General features: G+C 39.6%; 1 protein-coding gene across 4 annotated transcripts in view; it reads right to left on the bottom strand.

Annotated features, from left to right (window-relative positions):
* The window catches only part of CAB39L (calcium binding protein 39 like), a 124,683-nt gene that overhangs the window by 41,824 nt on the left and 61,583 nt on the right, over nt 1-21,276 (bottom strand). For all 4 annotated transcript variants that reach the window (XM_055124174.1, XM_055124172.1, XM_055124173.1 and 1 more), the window contains 2 exons: nt 13,016-13,157; nt 10,280-10,444 (listed from right to left, as the gene is read on the bottom strand). In XM_055124174.1, coding sequence (XP_054980149.1) covers nt 10,280-10,444; nt 13,016-13,126 — 276 coding nt within the window. In that variant the 5' untranslated portion in view covers nt 13,127-13,157. The remainder of the gene's footprint in view (nt 1-10,279; nt 10,445-13,015; nt 13,158-21,276) is intronic.

Here is a 21,276-nt window from a genome sequence, read left to right as displayed (position 1 = left end):
CTGTTCATGAGGCCCTGGAGGGGTGGAGGAGGCTGTAATAAGTGCTAACATGCCCAGGAACAACAGCGTCTTTGTTTCCTACACTCTGCAAGAACGCAAGCACTGATAGTTTTCAAAAATGGGTGATGTGGGGGCCAGCCTTCAATTAGTAGTCCTAAAATTTGGGAAAGTAAGATGTGTGGTCCAAACCCTTCCCTCCTTAAGGAGAAGCTGGGAGTTTGGGTGGTGGAGGGAGTGGTGACTAGGGGTTCACTCCCAAGACATAGCTTAAGATGGAGATTTTGCCAAGCGTTTGTCTCAGCCTCTCCTACCAGATTCAATGTGGGTATTTCCTCTGTTGCTCACTGGAAAGAGTTGCTCTCAGGGGGAGTCACTCCTGTAACAGTACATTCAATGAAAGCAGGAAGGAGGGAAATTCAGAAGCCCCCATCTGGATTGAGAATCCTTGTAAAATTTTAAACAATGAAATTCAATGTTGGTTCTCAAACTTTGTTGGTAAGCAATCTAATAGTACTTAACTAATGTCCTAGTATCCGCATTGGAAAATACAACTGAGAAAATAACCGTAAGTCATAACTTTAAATACAGAGTAATTCATCAGCAAAGGTATTTTTTGGTGTTTTTGTACCACACTGGTTGTACTCAGAGGCTACTCCTGGCTCAGTGCTCAGGGGTCACACCTGGTGGTGCTCAGGGGATCACACGGTTCTAAGCATCGCATTTGTTGGATAAACATGGAGAGTATCATGCTAAGTGAAATGAGTTAGAAAGAGAGGGATAGACATAGAGGGACTACACTCATTTGTGGAGTGTAGGGTAGCATCACATGAGGCTGACACCCAAAGACAGTAGATGCAAGGGCCAGGGGGGATTGCCCCATAGCTGGAAGCCTGCTTCATGAGCGGAAGGTAGAAGGCAGATGGAATAGAGAAGGGATCACTAAGAAAATGATGGCTGGAAGAATCAGTTGGGATGGGAGAAATGTGCCGAAAGTAGATAATGGACCAAACATGATGACCTCTCAGTGTCTTTTGCAAGCCATAATACCCAAAAGTAGAGAGAGAGTATGGGGAATATTGTTTGTCATAGAGGCAGAGGGAGGGTGGGAATGGGGGGGTATACCCAGGATATTGGTGGTGGGGAATGTGCACTGGTGGAGGGATGGGTGTTTGATAATTGTGAAATTGCAACCCAAACATGAAAGCTTGTAACTATCTCATGGTGAGTCAATAATATTTTTAAAAAATTAAAAAAAAAAAAGATCGCATTTGTCCCCTGCAATCAAAGCATGCATTCTCTCACTGGGCTTTCTTTCCAGCTCCAAGAACAAACTGTGACAATATGGAGTTAGAAATGATCATTATCATTAAATCAAATGCAGTCAAGTACAGGATAGCAAATGGAAGAAACTGAAAGATCAAAATGTTGGCAATGATTAAATATAAGAACTATCTACATAGTTCAGAGGATAACTCATTCACTAAGCATCTCCGTGGCAGGTATTAGCTTTGAGTTTAATCCCCAGCACCATTTCACATGCCAACTGCAATCCAGTAACACTGATATTTGTGAAAGAAAGAAAAAAAGGAAGAGAAAGAGGAGAGGAAAAGAATGAAATATCTAAGACTATCCATTTTTTCCCAATACTTTATGGACAGAAAGAAAGAGGTGGTGGAAATAAGGGAGGAAGCAAAAGAAGAGAGAGTAAATAATAAAAAAGGATCATTTAGAACGTTGAAAGAACTCCCTCGACTTAGTTACTAAAATACTAAAATCCAGAACTCCCAAACCTGAGTCACAGCTGCTCGACTTCATATCTCTTCATTCTCAGCAATGGAAAACTAATTATCAAATGCTTCCTTGTCAGCAGGGCTGTTTTTCTGGGGGAAAACTCCAACAACAATAGTGAGTTTTGTGTTGAAATATGGGATGTAATCAAGGTAAAGAGAAAGTGAAGTGAAATTTATCAGCTATGCAGGTGGGAGTGGGAGGTATACTGGGGTTTTTGGTGGTGGAATATGTGCACTGGTGAAGGGATGGGTGTTCGAGCATTGTATAACTGAGACATAAGCCTGAAAGCTTTGTAACTTTCCACATGGTGATTCAATAAATAAATTAAAAAGAAAAAGAAAGAAAGAAGAGAGAGAAGAAAGAAAGAAAGAAAGAAAGAAAGAAAGAAAGAAAGAAAGAAAGAAAGAAAGAAAGAAAGAAAGAAAGAAAGAAAGAAAGAAAGAAAGAAAGAAAGAAAGGCTTAAGGAAAAAAGGGAGATGGGGATATAGGAAACAAATACATAGGAAACAGATACAGGTACATAAGGAAAAACTCTACATAAAATCCATGATTTATATGTATGGAGTTTGGGGGGACACACTCAGCAAGGCTCAGACTCACTACTGGCTTTTGCTCAGTGGGACTTGGGGGTCCATAGCAGTTCTCAGGTAACCATATATGGTGCTGGGGATTGAACTCAGGTTTACCATGGGCAAGGCAAGAATCTTACCCACCGTCTTATCACTCTGGCCACCAAATTCAAATTTTGATTAGAAATTAAGAAATAAGACTTCATTTTAAAAGGGTCGTTATGGATCTGTTGCTCTCCTAATTAAAAGAAACATTCATACTACATAAATTTCACTGTACAAATGTTAAAGAATATATTTATTAAAAAGAAGTTCAGCTTATAAACACAAAAGGACTTTAAAGTGACAGAAACTTTCTGTTTTGTTCCAACCTTCCCAGACTTAGTAATACTGCCGAATCGTAATTATCTTCAAAATGTCATGAGGGCCTGTTTCCTCATACCCCTCAGTCAAATGCCACAAGAACATTTCCATGTAACATTCCAATGAACAGCAGAAATGAATCTCCACAGAACTCTATCCAACTTTTACACAGAGGAAAACATTCTTCTAGTTCATTAGCAAATGTGTACAAAGGCAAAGGGAGCCCCCCTGCAAATAACTCAAACAAGTTCTGCTACCAAGGACAGCTTCCAAAACAAAGTCCAGAAGGGAAAGAATGAAAGTAAAATTCGAACAAGTACAAGACAGTGAATGATGGGTCTCTCCAGGTCCATTACGAAGGCAGATCTCAAATCCACACTACATCTAATTGGGTAAAACCTTAACTGTTTTGAAATCCAAACCTTAATGTTTCAAAATCTGTTTCTGATACCCTTGGATTCAGATCTTACACTCTGGTGCTAGATGTAGCATCTGCATCCTCATCAACCCCACAAGGTTGCCGAAGACCTCAGCCCCACCCCAGATCACCCTTGATCCCATGGTATAGGAAGAAGGACAGAGAAGGAAAGAAATCAAGGTGAGTAAGAAGAGGAAAAAAGGGAAGTAATATGGCAAGAGGGGTCAAGAGCCTTGGGTACAATAGAGATATGGAAGAATGTATGACTATATATCCAAAGTAAAGACTCAGCAACATGGACCACAGAAGATTTAACTAAAACCACAGAACTTGGCACCCAAAGTTTATTTGCTGAATAAGCAATAATTATGGAAACATCAACTGGAATCAAATATAAAAAGAGAAAAAGGGGGGAAGCAAAGAAGTGGTGGACAGCAGTCACAGGAGTCAAAAGTAACTGCTGATAAAGAACATCCTTCACTGGTTATCGAAGTGAGAGACTGAAAGGTAGGCGCTGGAAAAGAAAATGCCCAAGTGGAAATTGCAACTACTGGGCAGAAGACAGTTCAATGAGCTGGAGCACATGCTCTGAGCACTGCCAGGAACAACCCCCAAGTATTGAGCTGAGAGCAATCTGTGAGCACTGCCAAGTTAACTCAAGAAGCCAATAAAATGAATTAAACTAAAATCAATTGTAATCATTGACATACCTACAGACTCTGTCAAGAGTCTCAAAATTCAAGTACCAAACAAGAGAGGGAAAAAGCTCTGAACAGATACTTCACCACAGAAGATACTTGGTGGCTAGAGAATGTGAAAAGATGTTCAACATCATTGCTCATTAGGGGAATGCAAATTAAAAGTGAAATGAGAAAGAAATTACTAACACTAGAATGGCTGAAATGTAAAAACCAAAGTAAGGCCAGAGAAAAACTGAAATGTAAAAACCAGAGTAGGGCCGGAGAGATAATATAGTAGGTAAGTGTAGGGCTTGCCTCACATGCGGCCAACCCAGTTTTAATCCCTGGCACCACCTATGTATGGTCTTCCAAGCTTCAACAAGAGTGATCCTTAAGCACAGAACTAGGAATAAGTCCTGAGCACTGCAGGGTGTAGCCTCAAAACTAATTAAAAAAAATTAATAATAATAAAAACATAAGTTAAAAAAACCAGCTCTCCAAACACTATTCCAAGTATTCCCAGGTATTTATCCAAGTGAAATGAAAAGCTATACCCAAACACACAAAAAAACTGTATGTAAATTGGTGTAGAATTCTTATTTGTAATTGCTGAAAACTGGAAATTCCATAAATATCTTTCAAGTAGGGAATGGAGAGATAATCTGGGGTATATCTTATGCAACAGAGGACTACTGAGCAATGAAACAGAACAACCTCCCGTTAAAAGATAGCAGCATGAATGGATCTTCAGCACATTATTTTAAGTGAAAGAAGCTAGCCTCAGAAAGTTAACTTTCTGTATAACTCCATTTATACAGCTGTAAAGGGGGAAAATAGGCAAAGAAAATAGATAAGGGTTGCCACAGGCTAGAGGTAGGAAAAGGAGCTGATTACAAAGAGACCAGAGAGAATTCTAGAGGCCGATGCAATTGTTTTTAATTTTAGACAGAACTGTGTCAATGTTTGTAAAGTAAACCTTCGTTTAACAAAATGAGATGTAATTACGGCCTCTGAAGTCATGGGCTTGTCTATTCCAGCTTAGGGAAGAGCAAGCTACAGGAGAATAAAAATATGCAGGGCAAGTGTCAGTGCTGCATTTCAGTTGTAGACTAGAGAAGGTCTAGCAGTTTCTCAGGTGAGGCAGCTCAATGAATGGATTAAAAAGTAGCAAGGCCAAATTGAAATGGCCACTGCCTTAATTTTCTCAAGTGGACTACAAATAACTAATGGTTATTCCTTTGACCAAGAGTCCAATGCCAAATTCCATTTTTAATCAGCCACAAATTATATACCTTTATAAGATAAATGCTTTGACCTTTATTAGTTTTGAGGATAAGAATATAATAATAAGTCCATTTACCATTACAAAGTACTTCCATCACTGATATTGTAAAATCTCTCATGTTAATTTGACTCCTGATGGGTGCAAAAACAACGAAATGAATTAAGACAAAATAGAATCAACGTTCTATACACAAGTAAGCACTTCAAGTTATGAAATGCATGAAGTACAGTCAATGTGTATAACTTAAAGCATTATGATTTACCTTTGCAGTAAGAAGACTAAAGGGTGGAAAGGTTATCATGCATATCCCTTTAACTACTTACAATGCTCGATTCTTGTCCAGCACGATCTTTTCCAACTATTATTGTTATACTGGTCTCTTTTCTATCCTAACAGCCTTTTGCTCCCAACACACTTGTAGTAGCTTCCAACCACTGACTAGTCCTCCTGGCCCCTGTTTTCCCTGGCCTTGGATATTAGTCTCGCATCTATATTAGAACCATAATGCCCAAAAGGCGAGAGAGAGAGAGAGAGAGAGAGAGAGAGAGAGAGAGAGAGAGAGAGAGAGAGAGAGAGAGAGAGAGAGAGAGAGAGGGGGGGGGGGGTGAGTGGGGAGGAGAGAGGGAGGGAGGGAGAGGGAGAGATGAAAAGTGTCTGCCATATGGGGGGTGGGGGAGACTGGGGACAATAGTGATGGGAATTGGACACTGGTGAAGGGACGAGTTTTTAGAACATTGTATGACTAAAACCTGATTATGAACAGCTATGTAACTGTATCTCATGGTGACTCAATAAATAAATAAAATTTTAAATTAAAAAGTAAAAGACTAAAGGGTGGAGAATTACTTTAAAGCATCAAGGAAGGGAATAGGATTTCTTAGGGTCAAAAATTTTCAGGCTTAGAACTATAACAAGAATCTGATTATAGTGTTTCTTTTGATTTTTTAAGTGTAGCAGAAAAATAATAGATATTAAGTGGTCACAGTAGAAAGTTTTTGCTTCTTCGGGTTACTTTCTAATTGAGTCTGACAGTTGACTTTGCATTCACCTTAGTTCTAGAAGCCACACCTGCTCTTTAAAATCAAAGCATCAACTCCTAACAGGCAATAAATTCTCATCCTTTGATCTCTTATCACACTGTATTTCAAAACATCAAAGAATCTAAAGCCAGTCCTGAACTGCAGCCAAACCTCAAAAAACACAGGCTCTGAGTTTGATACTGCACCCAAGAAATCAGAAGTTCTAAAATCTCAACCACAGTTTTTTTTTTTTAACCTCATAATAATATATTGCAGCAGCTCTTTTCCGTCAGCAATTTTAAGGCTTATAGGATTAGGTAAAAATGGGTGGCTATGAAGTAATGAGATTTTCTTTCTAAATAATATTAACTCTACATCTAACTTCTAACCAGTTCTTATTCACACAAGCACCAATATAGTACAAGCTTCGGTGAGTCAATTCCTCTGAATTACTGAAGGAGAAGCAGGCCAGAGTCCCCCATGGCTCCATTACCCAACTGGAGGCAATAACTTGGATCCTTGTCAACTTCGGATGCCAAATTCCAGCTCCTGGCTCCTCTCACACCTTGTTCATCGGGTTGCCTCCAGCAACTAGCTATTTTCTCAACATCCTGTTTATTTCAAATGTAGAAAACCACCACTTCTCCCTCACTCCACATATACTAGAAGAACAGGGCTATTTTACCCAAAGTTCAGGGGAACAAAAGGTAATTATATCCCAATGTAGAAATCATCTCAAACTGAATTTTATGGACCTCTACTATTCCTCATCCTTGCTGATCATCTTCCCAAACCCCCTCCCTGTGCAATGGTTCTGGAGCATTCTTTCTCCACCTCTCAACACCATTTTCCCTTCTCTCCTCTATTTCCAACTCCTATCAAGCTCAGCCAAAAAAAAAAAAAAAAGGGCATTTCTCACATTTCTGTAACTTTATTCTGCAAAATAACTCCAAGCTCTTTCTTTCAGTCTTTCCCTTCCAGATACTACCTACAGAACTAACCTTTTACAACTAATTAAAAGGCCCATCCAGTGTCTTATAAATAGAAGTTCACATTTTTCTCTGTCAGAAACTCTTAGGGTAGGTGCAAACACTACAGCCCATCCCTAAAATAATATTTTTTCCTTCCCATTATTAAAACATACCAGAAATATTAGTCAAATGACTGCTGTGCTTTTCAAAGAAGTCCCATGAAAAGCTATTCGCTTATTGGGATGATATTATCATTACTGTTGAATTAATGATCTTCTAAACAATGTACTGATTCTTAAAGAAAAGGGCTTACTGCTGTGTCTGAGGATACCTTCCTTAGGTGTAATCTACAATTCTTACCTTGCTTTGATGTCACTATCATTGCCACATTTATTCATTCATTCATTTAATCAACCAGCTGATAGGTGTGGGAAATAGTCATAGCGTTCAAATACTCTCAATCAGCAAAGGGACCTCTGAGTCAAGAGTTGAGGAAGAGTGGCGTTCTGTGTGATTCGACTGAGTTTTGAGGTTGGAAAGAATCTCATCAAGCTACTACCAGTCTCCAGGTAGGCTTAAGAGACTAAGTTGTGGACCAGAAAGATGATATAGCAGGTATATTTTCAGTATACCATGTAAAATAAGGAAAACTTGATATGTATTTCCTACTACTACTTTTTCATTATCTATACCAATATTAAGCAAGGTTGGAAGGTCCCCGAAGTTTCTTTCTGGAAACTTTTTGATTCTGAGAAGTATTTTTTGTTTGTTTGGAGCCATACCCAGTGGTGCTTAGGGTTGAGTCTTGCCTCTGTGCTCAGGGGACCATATGGGTTCCTGAGGATTGAATCCAGGACCGATGTGTGGCAAGTAAGTTACCTACAGGCTGTAACTCTTTTTTTTTTTTTTTTTTTGCTTTTTGCTTTTTGGGTCACACCCAGCGATGCTCAGGGGTTACTCCTGGCTTTGACTCAGGAATTACTCCTGGCAGTGCTTGGGGGACCGTATGGGATGCCGGGGATCAAACCCGGGTCGGCCGCGTGCAAGGCAAACGCCCTACCCACTGTGCTATTGCTCTGGCCCCTACAGGCTGTAACTCTTGAGCCCGTGAAACACATTTTAAACCTGTGCTATTCTGTGGCTTCTTAAGACTTCTTCAGGCCCCTGAACCTAACAACATGTTTGCCTGGCTCTTAAAAACAAAACCATCCAAACTCATATTCTTCCCACTACTCAACTGTAATGAATTGTATCATAGTAATAATTAATGAGCACAACAGCCTAATGCCTTGCTTCTTTAGGAGATTAAATCTGGCTTCTTTCAGGGAGAAGAATAAAACATTAGATTTATAGAACTATAAATACCATAAGCAAAACAAAGGGAGTCTTTCTTCCTAGTTAGGTTACTGACCCACTAAATCTAAAACAATAGAAATGACAAACATCAATTATTATAACAAAACTAAACAGCCTGGGGTCAGGGAGATAGCTCAAAGGGCTGGAGCACACACTTTGTGGCACCAAGACCCTGAGTTTGATCCCCAGCGCAGTATGGTTCTGAGTGGTGCGGGGGTCCAGGCCTGAGCCCCAGCACTCTGGGTCTGAGGACCATCATCTCACAGGGTCAGAGCACTGTTCTAGTTGGCTGATAATTGATGTAAATGGTACCCAGTCCCCTTAAGCATTGCTTGGGCACCCCTTCCACCCAAACTAAAAATAAATTAAAAAAAAACTTTTAAAAATAGAATAAAACGGAGGAGAAATAAAGAAGGGATAAAAGAAAGGTAGAAAATAAAGAAAAAGCATCACTGAAAGGAAGGCAGAGACCGGCCCTTCAGACCCCTGCTCTGCTCTGCAGAGTTGCTCCCTTGGCACCGGTTGCTCACGTTTCTGGAGAAGCCTTACGGCGCCCCAGTGCCTTCCTTCCAGCCGAAGCAGTACCTGCCCCATCGCAGCCTCTCAGAGCTCCTGGCAAGTGTGTCCACAGATCCCCAGAGTCCTCACCTACCTGGTCTAATCACTGTAATGAGTTTCCTTTCACTTATCCTGGACAAAATAAAAGCAGTTCACTACAGAAACTTGCATTCTCCTCTAACTCTGAGAACCCAGGAGACTTAAGCGCTGAGCTGAGAGATTCAAACATGTGATAGAACCCAACAATAAACAAACCCAAGTCATCTTCCATCCCGGAAACAGTCAAACCCAACCTGGCCTTACACGCACACACTTTCACGGGAAAAGTTCTGATCGATCAAGTTCGATATATGATAAAAAATAAAATGCTCATACAGATCTAGCACTTTGCTCCCTGCTTTGTGTTCTATTTATTACTTCGGTAGACTGGTCATAATTACTTTCAAAATGAGATAAATAGCTTGCAATACTATCTTTTAGCATCTTAAAATATCAATGTAATACATTAATTTAAAAGGACAGGCTCAGGATATGCTAATTTTGACTTTCAGCATCTCCTAGACTTTCAGTAAGCCGTCTAAGTACCAAATGATGCTGGGCAAACTACCATGCCACTCTGAACTCAGCTTCTTCATCTACAAAATGATATTAAAGATAGTACTGACCATATAAAGTTGGGTTTTGTTTTGATTTGATTTGTTTTTTGGGCCACACCTAGCAGAGCCTGAAGGATTTTCTCAGCTCCAGTGTTGAACCCGGGCCTGCGTGCAGAGCATGCATTCAGCCACTGAATTCTCTGTCCAGCTGTACACAGGATGCTGTAAGACTTAGATGACGGGCCAGAAAAATGACTCAATAGACTAAACATATTTTGCATGCGTGTTGCCTATGACATTTCATGATCCCCAACACCATCAAGAGTGACACCCCACCCAGGGCAAAGGGACTGAAGTAGCCCTTCTGCACCACAAGCTGACGCCCCCACATAAACAGGTGAATAAATGGGATGAATGACTGCATTTTATGACATGTAAGCACTCAACAAGTACTCTCTTATTAGTCACTAACTTTTCTACCTCACTGTGCAAGGCTTAACTATAGGATACCCACCTTTAAAAAAATTAATAAAGTGATTTTGACATCTCAGAAAATATTAAAATGTTTAAATAAAATACGAACATTAATTTTTAAAAAACTACAAGTCCAATACTGAGCCCCGTGTATTAAACAAATAAGGAAAGGGTGTCCTGTTTTTACAGACAGTTTACCTCAAAGTCGATCAGCTGGAGGTCGGCGATGAGGGTCACCAGCAGTCCGCTATTGTACAGCTCTTGCGCCAGCTGGGCCACCACCTCTGTCGGAGGCTCCTTCTCGTTTGTACCGCACAGAATCTCTTTCATTGCTTGCAGTGATTTCGACACTTCTTCGGAAGCCTAAGGACCCAAACACATGCTAATAGTTAAGAGAAATGAAAAATGTAAGACTATCAACAAAGAAACACTTCTTAGGCTCAGTTTATAAATGGTCAAAGAATACTGCCCTAAAAAAAGAGTAAGAAAGAAAAAGACACAGAAACAATGAATTATCAAGGGGATGTTTCCTTTCTTTCTTTTTAAAAAGTTTACAGACTCATTGCAAAAACACAGGTGGCAGAGTGTGGGGGAAGAGGAGGAAAAGACTAAAGAGGAAGAGAGAGGGAGGGAAAGTGAAAGCATGAGGAAGAGAAGAGAAACGAAGAGGAGAGGAAGGAGAGAAGAAAGGAGGGGAAGAAGATTAGAGGAAGAAAGGAAGCAACTGAAGAGGAAGAAGAAAAGGGAAGAGGAAGAGGAAAAGGAAGAAGGGGAGAAAAAGAGAAGGGGACTTTTTTTTCACTGAATATAAACTGTGTATAAACTGCAAGAACATCAATTGGAGCCTGTTAGGGAAACCAGCTAAGTACTATTTGTTAGATATGAAAATGTGCCTGTATTAAAACTCTGATATTTTATTGCTGGTATAAACTCGAGAGAGACTCTCACATAAGTGCACCAGGATGCGAGGAAACAACATTCAAGAAGTCACTTGGATTCTCTGGGTCATTAAAAGTAAAAATCAACGGGGGGGTAAGGGGAGTGAGGGGCACACCTCGTGGTGCTCAGGGCTTCCTCCCAGCACTGTACTCAGGGGGCACTTCTGGTGGCACTCAGGAGACCATGAAGGATGCTGGGGATCAAACCCAGGTTAGCACAGGCCTTCCCCTCTCTACCACTCCAACCCCCATAGTAAATTCTATTAAAATTTTGTTGACAACATTTTTACTTGTTTTTTGTTTGTTTGGGGGCCACACTCGGTGATACTCTGGGCTCACTACTGGCTCTGTGCTCAGGGGGCCCCTCCAGCAGTGGAGTGGCCGAGGGGCAATAGGAGGCGTGAGGAATCAATTCCAAGTCAGCCACATGCTAGGGAAATGACTCATGCTCTGTACTATCACGCAGGCCCCTTTACTTTTCCATCCCAAAGCAACATCATTTAGTTCTACTAATTTTGGAACAGAACACGAGTACCCTTTTCCAAAGCTCAATATTGCACCTTGATTTACCCATGCTGCTGCTTTTAGGCACAGCTATTCAACTCTCACTGATAGATGGACAACAAATGCTTTATCGCCTCTGTCATTGGGGGACATTTGGGTTTACACTGAGGGATTATTACAAACAAATGTACTATGACCATTCTTGAAATGCATCCAGGTTTACTCCTAGTACTAAATACAAATTGTTGGGCGGGGGGTAATAAGAGATGGACAGGAGGTAACAAGGGCAGTGGCATCAGGCACAATGGTGGGTAGAACTGTGGTATATCCATACATATGAACCAACTGTATACCAGAACCAACGCTGAAAGCATGAGATCTCAAACCACAACAACCAACCAACCATAAAAGTGTGCCTGTCAAGGAGGCAGGTTGTGGCGGGGGTGGGGTGGGGGGGGGACGTGGGAATATTGGTGGAGGAAATTTGATACTGGTGATGGGACTGTGTTGAGACATTGTATGCTTGAAACTCAACAATGAATAACTCTGTGAATCATGGTACCTTAATTGATTTACTTGTAACAGGTCTCATTCCCCTGAACCTGAAAGAGCCTCCAATTGTTGGGAAAGATGAGTAAGGAGAGGCTGCTAAAAATCTCAGGGCTGGGACAAATGGAGACGTTAATAGTGCCTTCTCAAGTAAATCAATGAATCTTAATACATTTTTTTTTTTTTAACTGAAGTAGGCTGCCGGGGTTGGGGACCTGGGGACACTGGTGGATGGAAGTTGACACTTGTGGTGGGATTGGTGGTATATAACATTGTATGCATGAGAATCTAGAATGGACACAACTGTAAATCATGGTACCTCAAAATAAAAGTTTAAGAACATATTTCTATATCCATTATAAGATGTCAGAAGAAAAATAAGATTTCTACATCCTAATAAGAACACAAGACCATATTATATCCACTGGGACAGATGGATAGTTTGAACTCAGGGGCCTCTGTTTTATAGGACTCTTGTATCTTTCAATAAAATAGTCACTTGGAGGTAAACTGAAAATGTAGGATTCAATATCCTTTTGCAGAAATAGCTAAAAACAAACAACCCCTCTTCATTTGAGGAATTCATCCTTAGTAGGTCCTTCAGTCTGTATTAAAATTAAATTGCACTGTAGAAGAAAATATTAGCTGATTCTTAAAACCTTTTCCCACTTCCTGCAAATCTAAGATTGAATATCAGCATAACCCCTTAGAGTTTCCGAGCTGCCTAGAGATCCAAGTTTGGTCAGAGTGGGCAGATCATGACCTAAGAATTTAAGACAACAGAATTACAGTTACAGAAGACTGACAGTAACTTTAAATGTATTTACAAAGACCCTATGTGTATACCACAAACCATATTTAAAGTTCTTCGTTAAACTTTTACATTGATTTTGGTCTTAAAATATATGTATTTTAATAACAGTGCTATTGTTTTAGCTCATACCTTGTCTGTCTTTTTGTCTTGTTTTTCCAAAATGGCCATATTATCTTTCAGAGTTTTCACAATTTCTGCCGGATTTTTCTGGGATTTACTAAACAAAGGCATTTTCTTCATCTATAGTGATCTCTTCTTCCAATATGGAATGCTAAAAACAAACACAAAACTGTTAGAAAATGTAGTGTTGAACATTATTAACCTCATTTTAGCCATTTAAAATATTTAAATCAATTAAAGTGAGTTTTATCAAGTGTTATGTCAAATTTAAATATTTTAAAATACATGTATTTTATATGACTGAAACCCAATTATGAACAACTTTTATAACTATCTCACAGTGATTCAATTAAAAAAAAAACATGTGTAATCTATTTCGTGTGGTGTTGGGGGTCAAATCCAGGTCTTCTGAATGAATGGCTCTACCATTGAGCCACATCACCAGACTGCCCACATTGAGATTTTAAAAAAATATATATCAAAATTTGCTTTACTTGAAGTTTAAAATGTTTTGTATGAGAAAGATACAAAGATTATATAAGAAGAGGAAAAAAGAGAAAAGCAGATATTGAAAAGAGTGATGATGATAATAACAAAAAAATATAAAACAAAATTGGGACTAGACTCCATATACTGTGGTAATATAATACTTAAAATATACTACCCCATTACAATCACAAAATTGCAATGTAAAATCATTTAGAATATGTTCTTTATCTACCCTTCAAATATTTATTTATTTATTTATTTATTTATTTTTTATTAGTTTATTTTTAATTAGAGAGTCATCGTGAGGGTACAGTTACAGATCCATACATCTTTGTGCTCATGTTTCCCCCATACAAAGTTCGATAACCCATCCCTTCACCAGTGCCCATTCTCCACCACCAGTAAACCCAACATCCCTCCCCCCCTCCCCAGTCCCATCTCCCCCCACCCCACCCTGCCACTATGGCAGGGAATTCCCTTTTGTTCTCTCTCTCTGATTAGGTGTTGTGGTTTGCAATAAAGGTGTTGAGTGTTCAGTCTCTAGTCTGTATTCGGCCCGCATCACCCTTCCCCCACATGACCTCCAACCACATTTTACTTGGTGGTCCATTCCCTGAGTTACCCAGAATGAGAGACCAGCCTCCAAGCCATGGAAACAATCTCCTGGTACTTATTTCTACTATTCTTGGGCCTTAGTCTTATAGTCTATTATTCTAAACCCTTCAAATATTTAGTTGCCCTTGTCACTGAAGAAATAAGAAGAGCGGGGAAAAGAAGTATCAATTCTTCTTTTTCTGAAATTATCTCCTTACAGGGCACAAATACAGCCAAACATGAGTATCAATGTTCTATTTGTACTAAAATATGTAAGTACTTGAGAAAATATAATTGAGGTCTCCAATTAGTAGGACAAACTCATTTCCCGAGTCCCAATGCAGTGATCCCTAAGCAAAGAGTCAGGAGTAAGCCCTGAGTACCACCAGGCCTGGCCCAACACCCCCCAACACCGCCCCAAACAAAACAAAACTCAAATAAAAAAGAACTTGAGGTGTGGGGGGCAGAAAAAGAAAGAAAGAAAGGAGTCCAGAAATGTATTCTGTGAAGTTTACTATTACACATCATATAAGTTTAAAAATATATACGTTATATTTCTGCAATGCATAAAGAAGGGCAGAAGAAGATGCCATGGCAAGCTCATGTGACTGACGCTGGGCAGATGTTGAAAGCCAGTCTGCTAATCAGTGCTCCAGTGTGGGTGCTGGGAGCAGCTCAGGGACACACAGTACCCTGGTGTCACTTTCCACTCACGTCTAAGTAGCAGAGTAAACAATAAGGCTCTATTTAATAATAATAATAAAAATAGTAGTAGTAGTAGTAGTAGTAGAGGAGAGGGCTAGGGGAGAGAAAGGAGGAAAAACTAAAGAAGGTAGAACAAACAAAAGTAGTGCTTGCTGAGTTAAAAAATCAAAATAAAAAACACACAGGATACATATACACATGCGCCAATGCAGAATAGTAATTCAAACTGTCAGTGGGCACACATGGCCCCATAGAAAATCCACTAAGAGTAACTGAAAGCTAGAAGTTGAGTCAATCTACAGGATTTTATTTCAAAAATATTCACTGAGAACCTATAATGTGCTCAACATTGAATTAGGAAATGCGAAATGAACATACCAATACAATGGTAGAAATACATACACAATTTTTAGATGCCAGGAAAGGTCAAATGGAGAAATTAAATAATGAAATTAAGATGATGGAGAAAGAAAGGGAGGAGAGAACAAAATACATAATATATTGAGATATGATGAAAAAAAGCCCTACTCAGCAACCAGGGAAGGAGGAGGAAGTCAATAACCAAATCAAAAGGAACTGAATATAGAGAAGCAACAATCAAAGACACAGACTTTTTTTTTGGGGGGGGGGGGAGTGTGATTCATATACACTTTGCTTTTATTTTAGTTCATCTACTTAAAACACAATTTTCATAACTCAAAGGCCCACCACAAAAAAGAGTGGAGAAGGAAATTATTTCATTAAGAAAAATAGCCACTTACCGGCTTCCTAAACTTCCTAAAAGGGACAACAGCTTTATACAATTCGTGAATAGAATAAGATGTAATTCTAATAAGTACCAGGAGGTTGACTCCATGGCTTCGAGGCTGGCCTCACGTTCCGGGGAAAGGTCAACTCAGAGAAGCGATCACCAACTACATTGTAGTCGAAGGCCATGTAGGGGAAGGGAGTTGCGGGCTGAATGAGGGCTAGAGACTGAGCACAGCGGCCACTCAACACCTTTATTGCAAACCACAACAGCTAATTAGAGAGAGAGAACAGAAGGGAATGCCTTGCCACAGTGGCAGGGTGGGGTGGGGGGGAGATGGGATTGGGGAGGGTGGGAGGGACACTGGGTTTACGGGTGGTGGAGAATGGGCACTGGTGAAGGGATGGGTTCCCGAACTTTGTATGAGGGAAGTATAAGCACAAAAGTGTATAAATTTGTAACTGTACCCTCACGGTGATTCTCTAATTAAAAATAAATAAATTTAAAAAAAAATAAAAATTAAAAAAATTAAAAAAAAAAAGATGTAATTCTACATTGAAGCACTGGACCAGATGTCACATAAATATATATATATATATGCATATATATATATTTCTGTTTTTACCCTTCAGTTTCTATAATACCAAGTACCTTGTCTCAATATCTACAACAATTCAGGAATTTTTAGAAAACCTATGCATAATGTCATCATTCTGAAATAGCAGCAGAGATAGCAGCTTGAACAGAAAAAAAAAATCTAAACCTGGTCTTCCAAAGGACTTTTCTACAGAAATTAAAGATGAGTCCCAAATTCAATATATCTTGTGGCTTTTAAAAGCAACATTCCTCTCTCAAAGGACATTATTGCAAATTGACCACCACAACAACAAAAGGATAAAAAAATCAAGTTTTTTTTGACTTTCATAAAACATAAAACCATGAAGAAAAATCAAGTTCTGAGAGGGAAAGCAGAGAAGAGCCTTACAATTAAATTTCTAGTCAACACACCCAAAAGGAGAGAGAAAGAACAAATTGGAATGCTCTGCCACAAAGGCGGAGTGGGGTGGGGGGATAGGATAGGGGGTGGGAGGGATACTGGGTTCATAAGTGGTGGAGAATGGACACTGGTGGACGGATGGGCTCTCGAACATTGCACGGGGGTAAAACAAGCACGAAAATGTGTGAATCTGTAACTGTACCCTCACTGTGACTCATTAATTAAAAAATCAATAAATCATAAAAATAAATAAATAAATAAATAAAAAGTAAAAAAAATTAAATAAATTTCTAGTCAACATATTTATGTGGGACTAGATGTCTACACTTACTCAAATATCTTACAAACAGTTGAGATGGGATCAATTCCTTAACTGTGAAGCAAAATGCTGAAAATCAGAACTCATTCTTGAAAGGAAGCCTACTATTGTTGGCGAGTCTCGGGGGAGGCTGAGAATCAACAATTACAGAATTCATTCATATGGGGAGAAAACAAAGAAAATTTCAACTGCAGTTAAAAAAGGAAACTGCCTCCACCCACCTCCATCAGCCCCCACTCCCAAGCTCCACGCAAAGAGGAATGAAAGAAATACTGACAGAAGTAGAATGAACTAATTAGGAAAGAAAAAAAAAATTCTCTGGCAGTTCTTTAATTCGTTTCTCCTGAGGGCAGAAGTTTCTGTGCTCACTCACCCCACCTCACCCAGGAGGGTGGAGCATGACCCTGGAGTGGGCGATGACTCCCCACTCAGCCATAAACGCACTAGAACAGTCAAGTTAATCCAAATGCTTCACAGGACTGCTTCTTTGGGTACTCTACATAAAAGTCTGGTAATACGGATGAAGCAACAGAGGACAATGCAGCACCTCAGGTTCAATTACTCTCTGCCCTCGACAGCAACCCCAAGGGTCAGGTACACAGCTCAGGGACTAGAGGGCCTGCATGCTCAAGACTCAGGTGGGCTCCCCCCGAACACCACCAAGCGTGGTCCTGATGACCGCTGATCACTATGTGGCAGGATCCCCAGTTAATGAATAAGCAAGAAAGCAACAGAAGCAACCCGCTTCCTTCTCGGTCTGATGATTCCATTCCCTTCTGTCTTACAGGATATATTTATTCTCTGTCTTTCATAGACATGCTTCCAGATTTTTACTATGTCAAATTATACTTTCAGAAAATAGAGATTTACAGATGCTGTAATACCATCAATTCCTCTGCACCCTAGTACCATGTTTATGAGATTTACAGATGTTAACACACAAATCTCTAGTTTATTCACGTTACCTGCTATACTGTACCAAAATGTCTGACTCTATCACACTACTACCAATTCTCTGTATTTGGATTATTTTCAATAACTTACTACTACAAATAAATTGCAATACAAACTAATGTACATGTGAACTCGTACATTTGCATGAGGATTTCTCTAGGACACTGATTTTATTTTTCTTTCTTTTTTAGCACCTTGTGATCCAGAACAAAGGAATGTATAAGTGGTCGTGTAATTACTTCGTTGAACAATACCTGCCCTCTGGGTATTTTCTGTTCTAGTCTATCTGTTCTAGCTTGCATCATTTGGAAAAAAAGGGAGGGGGTGTTGACTGTTCAATAATGGGAGCTAACAGACATCAATAAAAGGGGGGGCAGTGTTAGTCATTGTTTCTTAAATTTATTGCACTACCTACTAGTGAGTTATAAAAGTTTGAAACACAGCTCTCAAGTGAATTCAAAGGAAAGAAACAATACACTAATCTTAACTATACACAGTCACATTACTTTCCCAAGTTGTTATAACAGTTTATACTCTCACTGCAGTGTATGGATCTTAGTTGCATTTGTAAAAGGTTATCTCATTATTTTAACTCCCATTTCACAAATTCCTAACAAGAATGAACAGATCTTCATATATGAACTGGCCCTTAAACTTGCTTTTTATGTCAGTTTCCTATTTTCTTACATTGCCCATTTTTTTAAGTAGTTGAAAAGAAGACATACCAGTTACTAATATTAATCTCTTGCTCATTAAAAGAAATTACAATCAAAACTCTAGAGCCATATTAGGAAAATTAACTAAATAGAAGTATAAGGAGAAACAAATAGCAAATACATAGGGCAATATGGAGTAGGCAAAGGCATTAAAATGAAATCATGTACGTAAAATAAGAATAGGCTTTTGTGAAAAAGTAAACAGTAAATGAGAAAACATTCCTAGAACTAAAAGCACGTTTGATTAAATTAAAAACAAAGCAATAGCCAAGTAATAGAATGGCAGATAATTGAAAAATGGTTAGTAATTTGAAGACCAGGCCATAAGAACACCCTGCAATGGATGCGGAACACAAACAAAATCAATAAGAACCAAATCAGAGAAAAGAGTTAGAAATACGCAGAGTAGAGTAGACCCAGAAGATGAATAGGAGATCCTATATTATGAAACAGAGAAACTGACAAAGAGAGTCATGAAGGGGGAGACAGGCCAAGGAGGTGGTTGAGTAACAGAGCACAAGTTTAGCAGGTTGGAGACCCTGGGTTGGATCCCCAGTGCAGCGAACATTTAGTTCTGTTGGTTTGTTTTTAATAAAAAGAAACAATGATGGGACAGAGAGACATACAGTGGATGGAGGGTTCTTGCCTTGCACGCGCTGACTCAGGCTGGATCCCCAGCGCCCCATATGGCCCCTCAAGTCTGCCAGGAGGCCACAGCCAGGAGTAAGCCCTGAGAACATCCAGGTATAGCCCAAAAACCAAAAAGAAAAAAAGTAAACAAATAAATAGACAAATAAGGAAAGAAAAGAAAAATGGAAAAAAAAAAGGGGGGGAAAGGATGGTAGAAAATTTCTTTGAGTTGAATAAAGGGACAAGCTCTTCCAATTTAAAGAAAGTAATGGCATACAGGGAAAATATCTAAGGGCTCGCTGAAAGATACATTCTAATATTTCTGAACTCTAAGGTTGAAAAAGAAATCCTCGCAAAAGGGTGGCAGGAAATCTAAAGGAAGATTTCCTACAGATCAGATTGTAAGAGTAAATCTAGGGTTTATAACGACTTCAAACGCTAGAAAACAGTAAAGGCCTGTTTACACACTTCCTGGGGGGATTATGTTTAACCAAGAATTCTATACTTAGTCAAGCTATTATGCATGAGTAAGGACAAAGTAAAATTATTTTAGGATAAAGATGGAAAAGAGATAAAGGAAGAAGAGGCAGAAGAAGGAAACAAAATAAATCACTGGAAGCTATGGAGCTGAGCAGCGAAACCGGTGCAATTTATAAAAAGTCATGATGAAGGCTGCTTAGATCTTGAGGGATTTTGCTAGGATTAAGATTTAATTAAAAACATCAATACAAACTTGGAAAAATACAAACACATAAAATTATTTTATACACATTTGGACCTTGTTCAAGAAAAAGGATAGAAACAATGATATAATCATTGTGAAATTTAAATATATTTGGTACATATTTTAAGTACCTTGTACAATTATTTTAGGTCAAGTAGGATTGTTAACATCAGACCAACCACAATCTAAGACAATTCTCTTGTATTCTTTGCTGGAATTTTAATTGATGGTAAGTAATACATCAACTAGGAGACAGAACTTTGAACCACCAAAAGGTGGGAGGAAAAAGTGAAAAAGAAAAGTGAAAAAAAGAAAATAGGTCAGGATACAGATCAGTGTCTACAGTACCTGCTTTGTAAGCACGAGGTCTTGAGTTTGACCCCCTAAGGCAATAGAGCATATTAATATATGGAAATATATATAGTATCTCAAATTCTGTATATATCACTGTCACTGTCACTGTCATCCCATTGCTCACTGATTTGCTCGAGCGGGCACCAGTAACGTCTCCATTTTTTTTTTGAGACTTGTTGTTACTGTTTTTGGCATATTGAATACGCCAGGGGTAGCTTGCCAGGCTCTGCCGTGTGGGCAAGATACTCTTGGTAGCTTGTCAAACTCTCCGAGAGGGGCAGAGTAATCAAACCTGGGTCGACGGTGTGCAAGGCAAGTGCCCTACCACTGTGCTATCGCTCCAGCCCTCTGTATGTATATATATATATATATATATATACATATATATATACACACATATATATGTATATATATACATATATATTTAAAGAAAATTTATTCATTTACTTTGGGGTGACTGTCAGGGACTGAATCTAGGGTCTTATTTATATGTGAAGCAGACCATCTACTATTTAATTACATCCTTAGCCTAATACAATCATGTATATATTTAATGCAAATGGCAGAGTCCTTGCCCCGGCGCCTGGGTGTTTTCACCGGGGCCCCTTGGAGGGGATGGGTTGAGTTTCCCTCCCCGCCCTGAGCAGAGCCCCGGCAGCCAAAGACCTCCAGAACCCAGCCAGGAACCCAGCCACAGCCATGCTCAAGGCCCTTCTCCACGTGTTTGGATGAGCCTCAGACATGAAGGAACCGGCAGAGGAACCCAGGTGTGCGGAACCCAGGGCTGAGATCTCCAAGCCTGCTCGGATCAGAACTGGGCCTCTTCCACCCAGATCCCCCATTTTCCAGTAGCTAGGCAGTCACACCCAGAAACTGCCCCCAGGTGCCATGTAATCCCATCAACGACCAACATCCAGAGACTATAAAATCAAGCTCCCTGAAGACAGCAATGCAGTCTCCTGCCCCTGCACATGGCTGTCTTCACCAGGGCCCCTCAGAGGGGGTGGGTTGAGAGTTTCCCTCTAAGAGAACCTGGCAAG

This window comes from Sorex araneus, chromosome 1 (assembly GCF_027595985.1).
Source record: "Sorex araneus isolate mSorAra2 chromosome 1, mSorAra2.pri, whole genome shotgun sequence".
NCBI lineage: Eukaryota > Metazoa > Chordata > Mammalia > Eulipotyphla > Soricidae > Sorex > Sorex araneus.
This window is presented reverse-complemented; position numbering and strand designations above follow the sequence as displayed.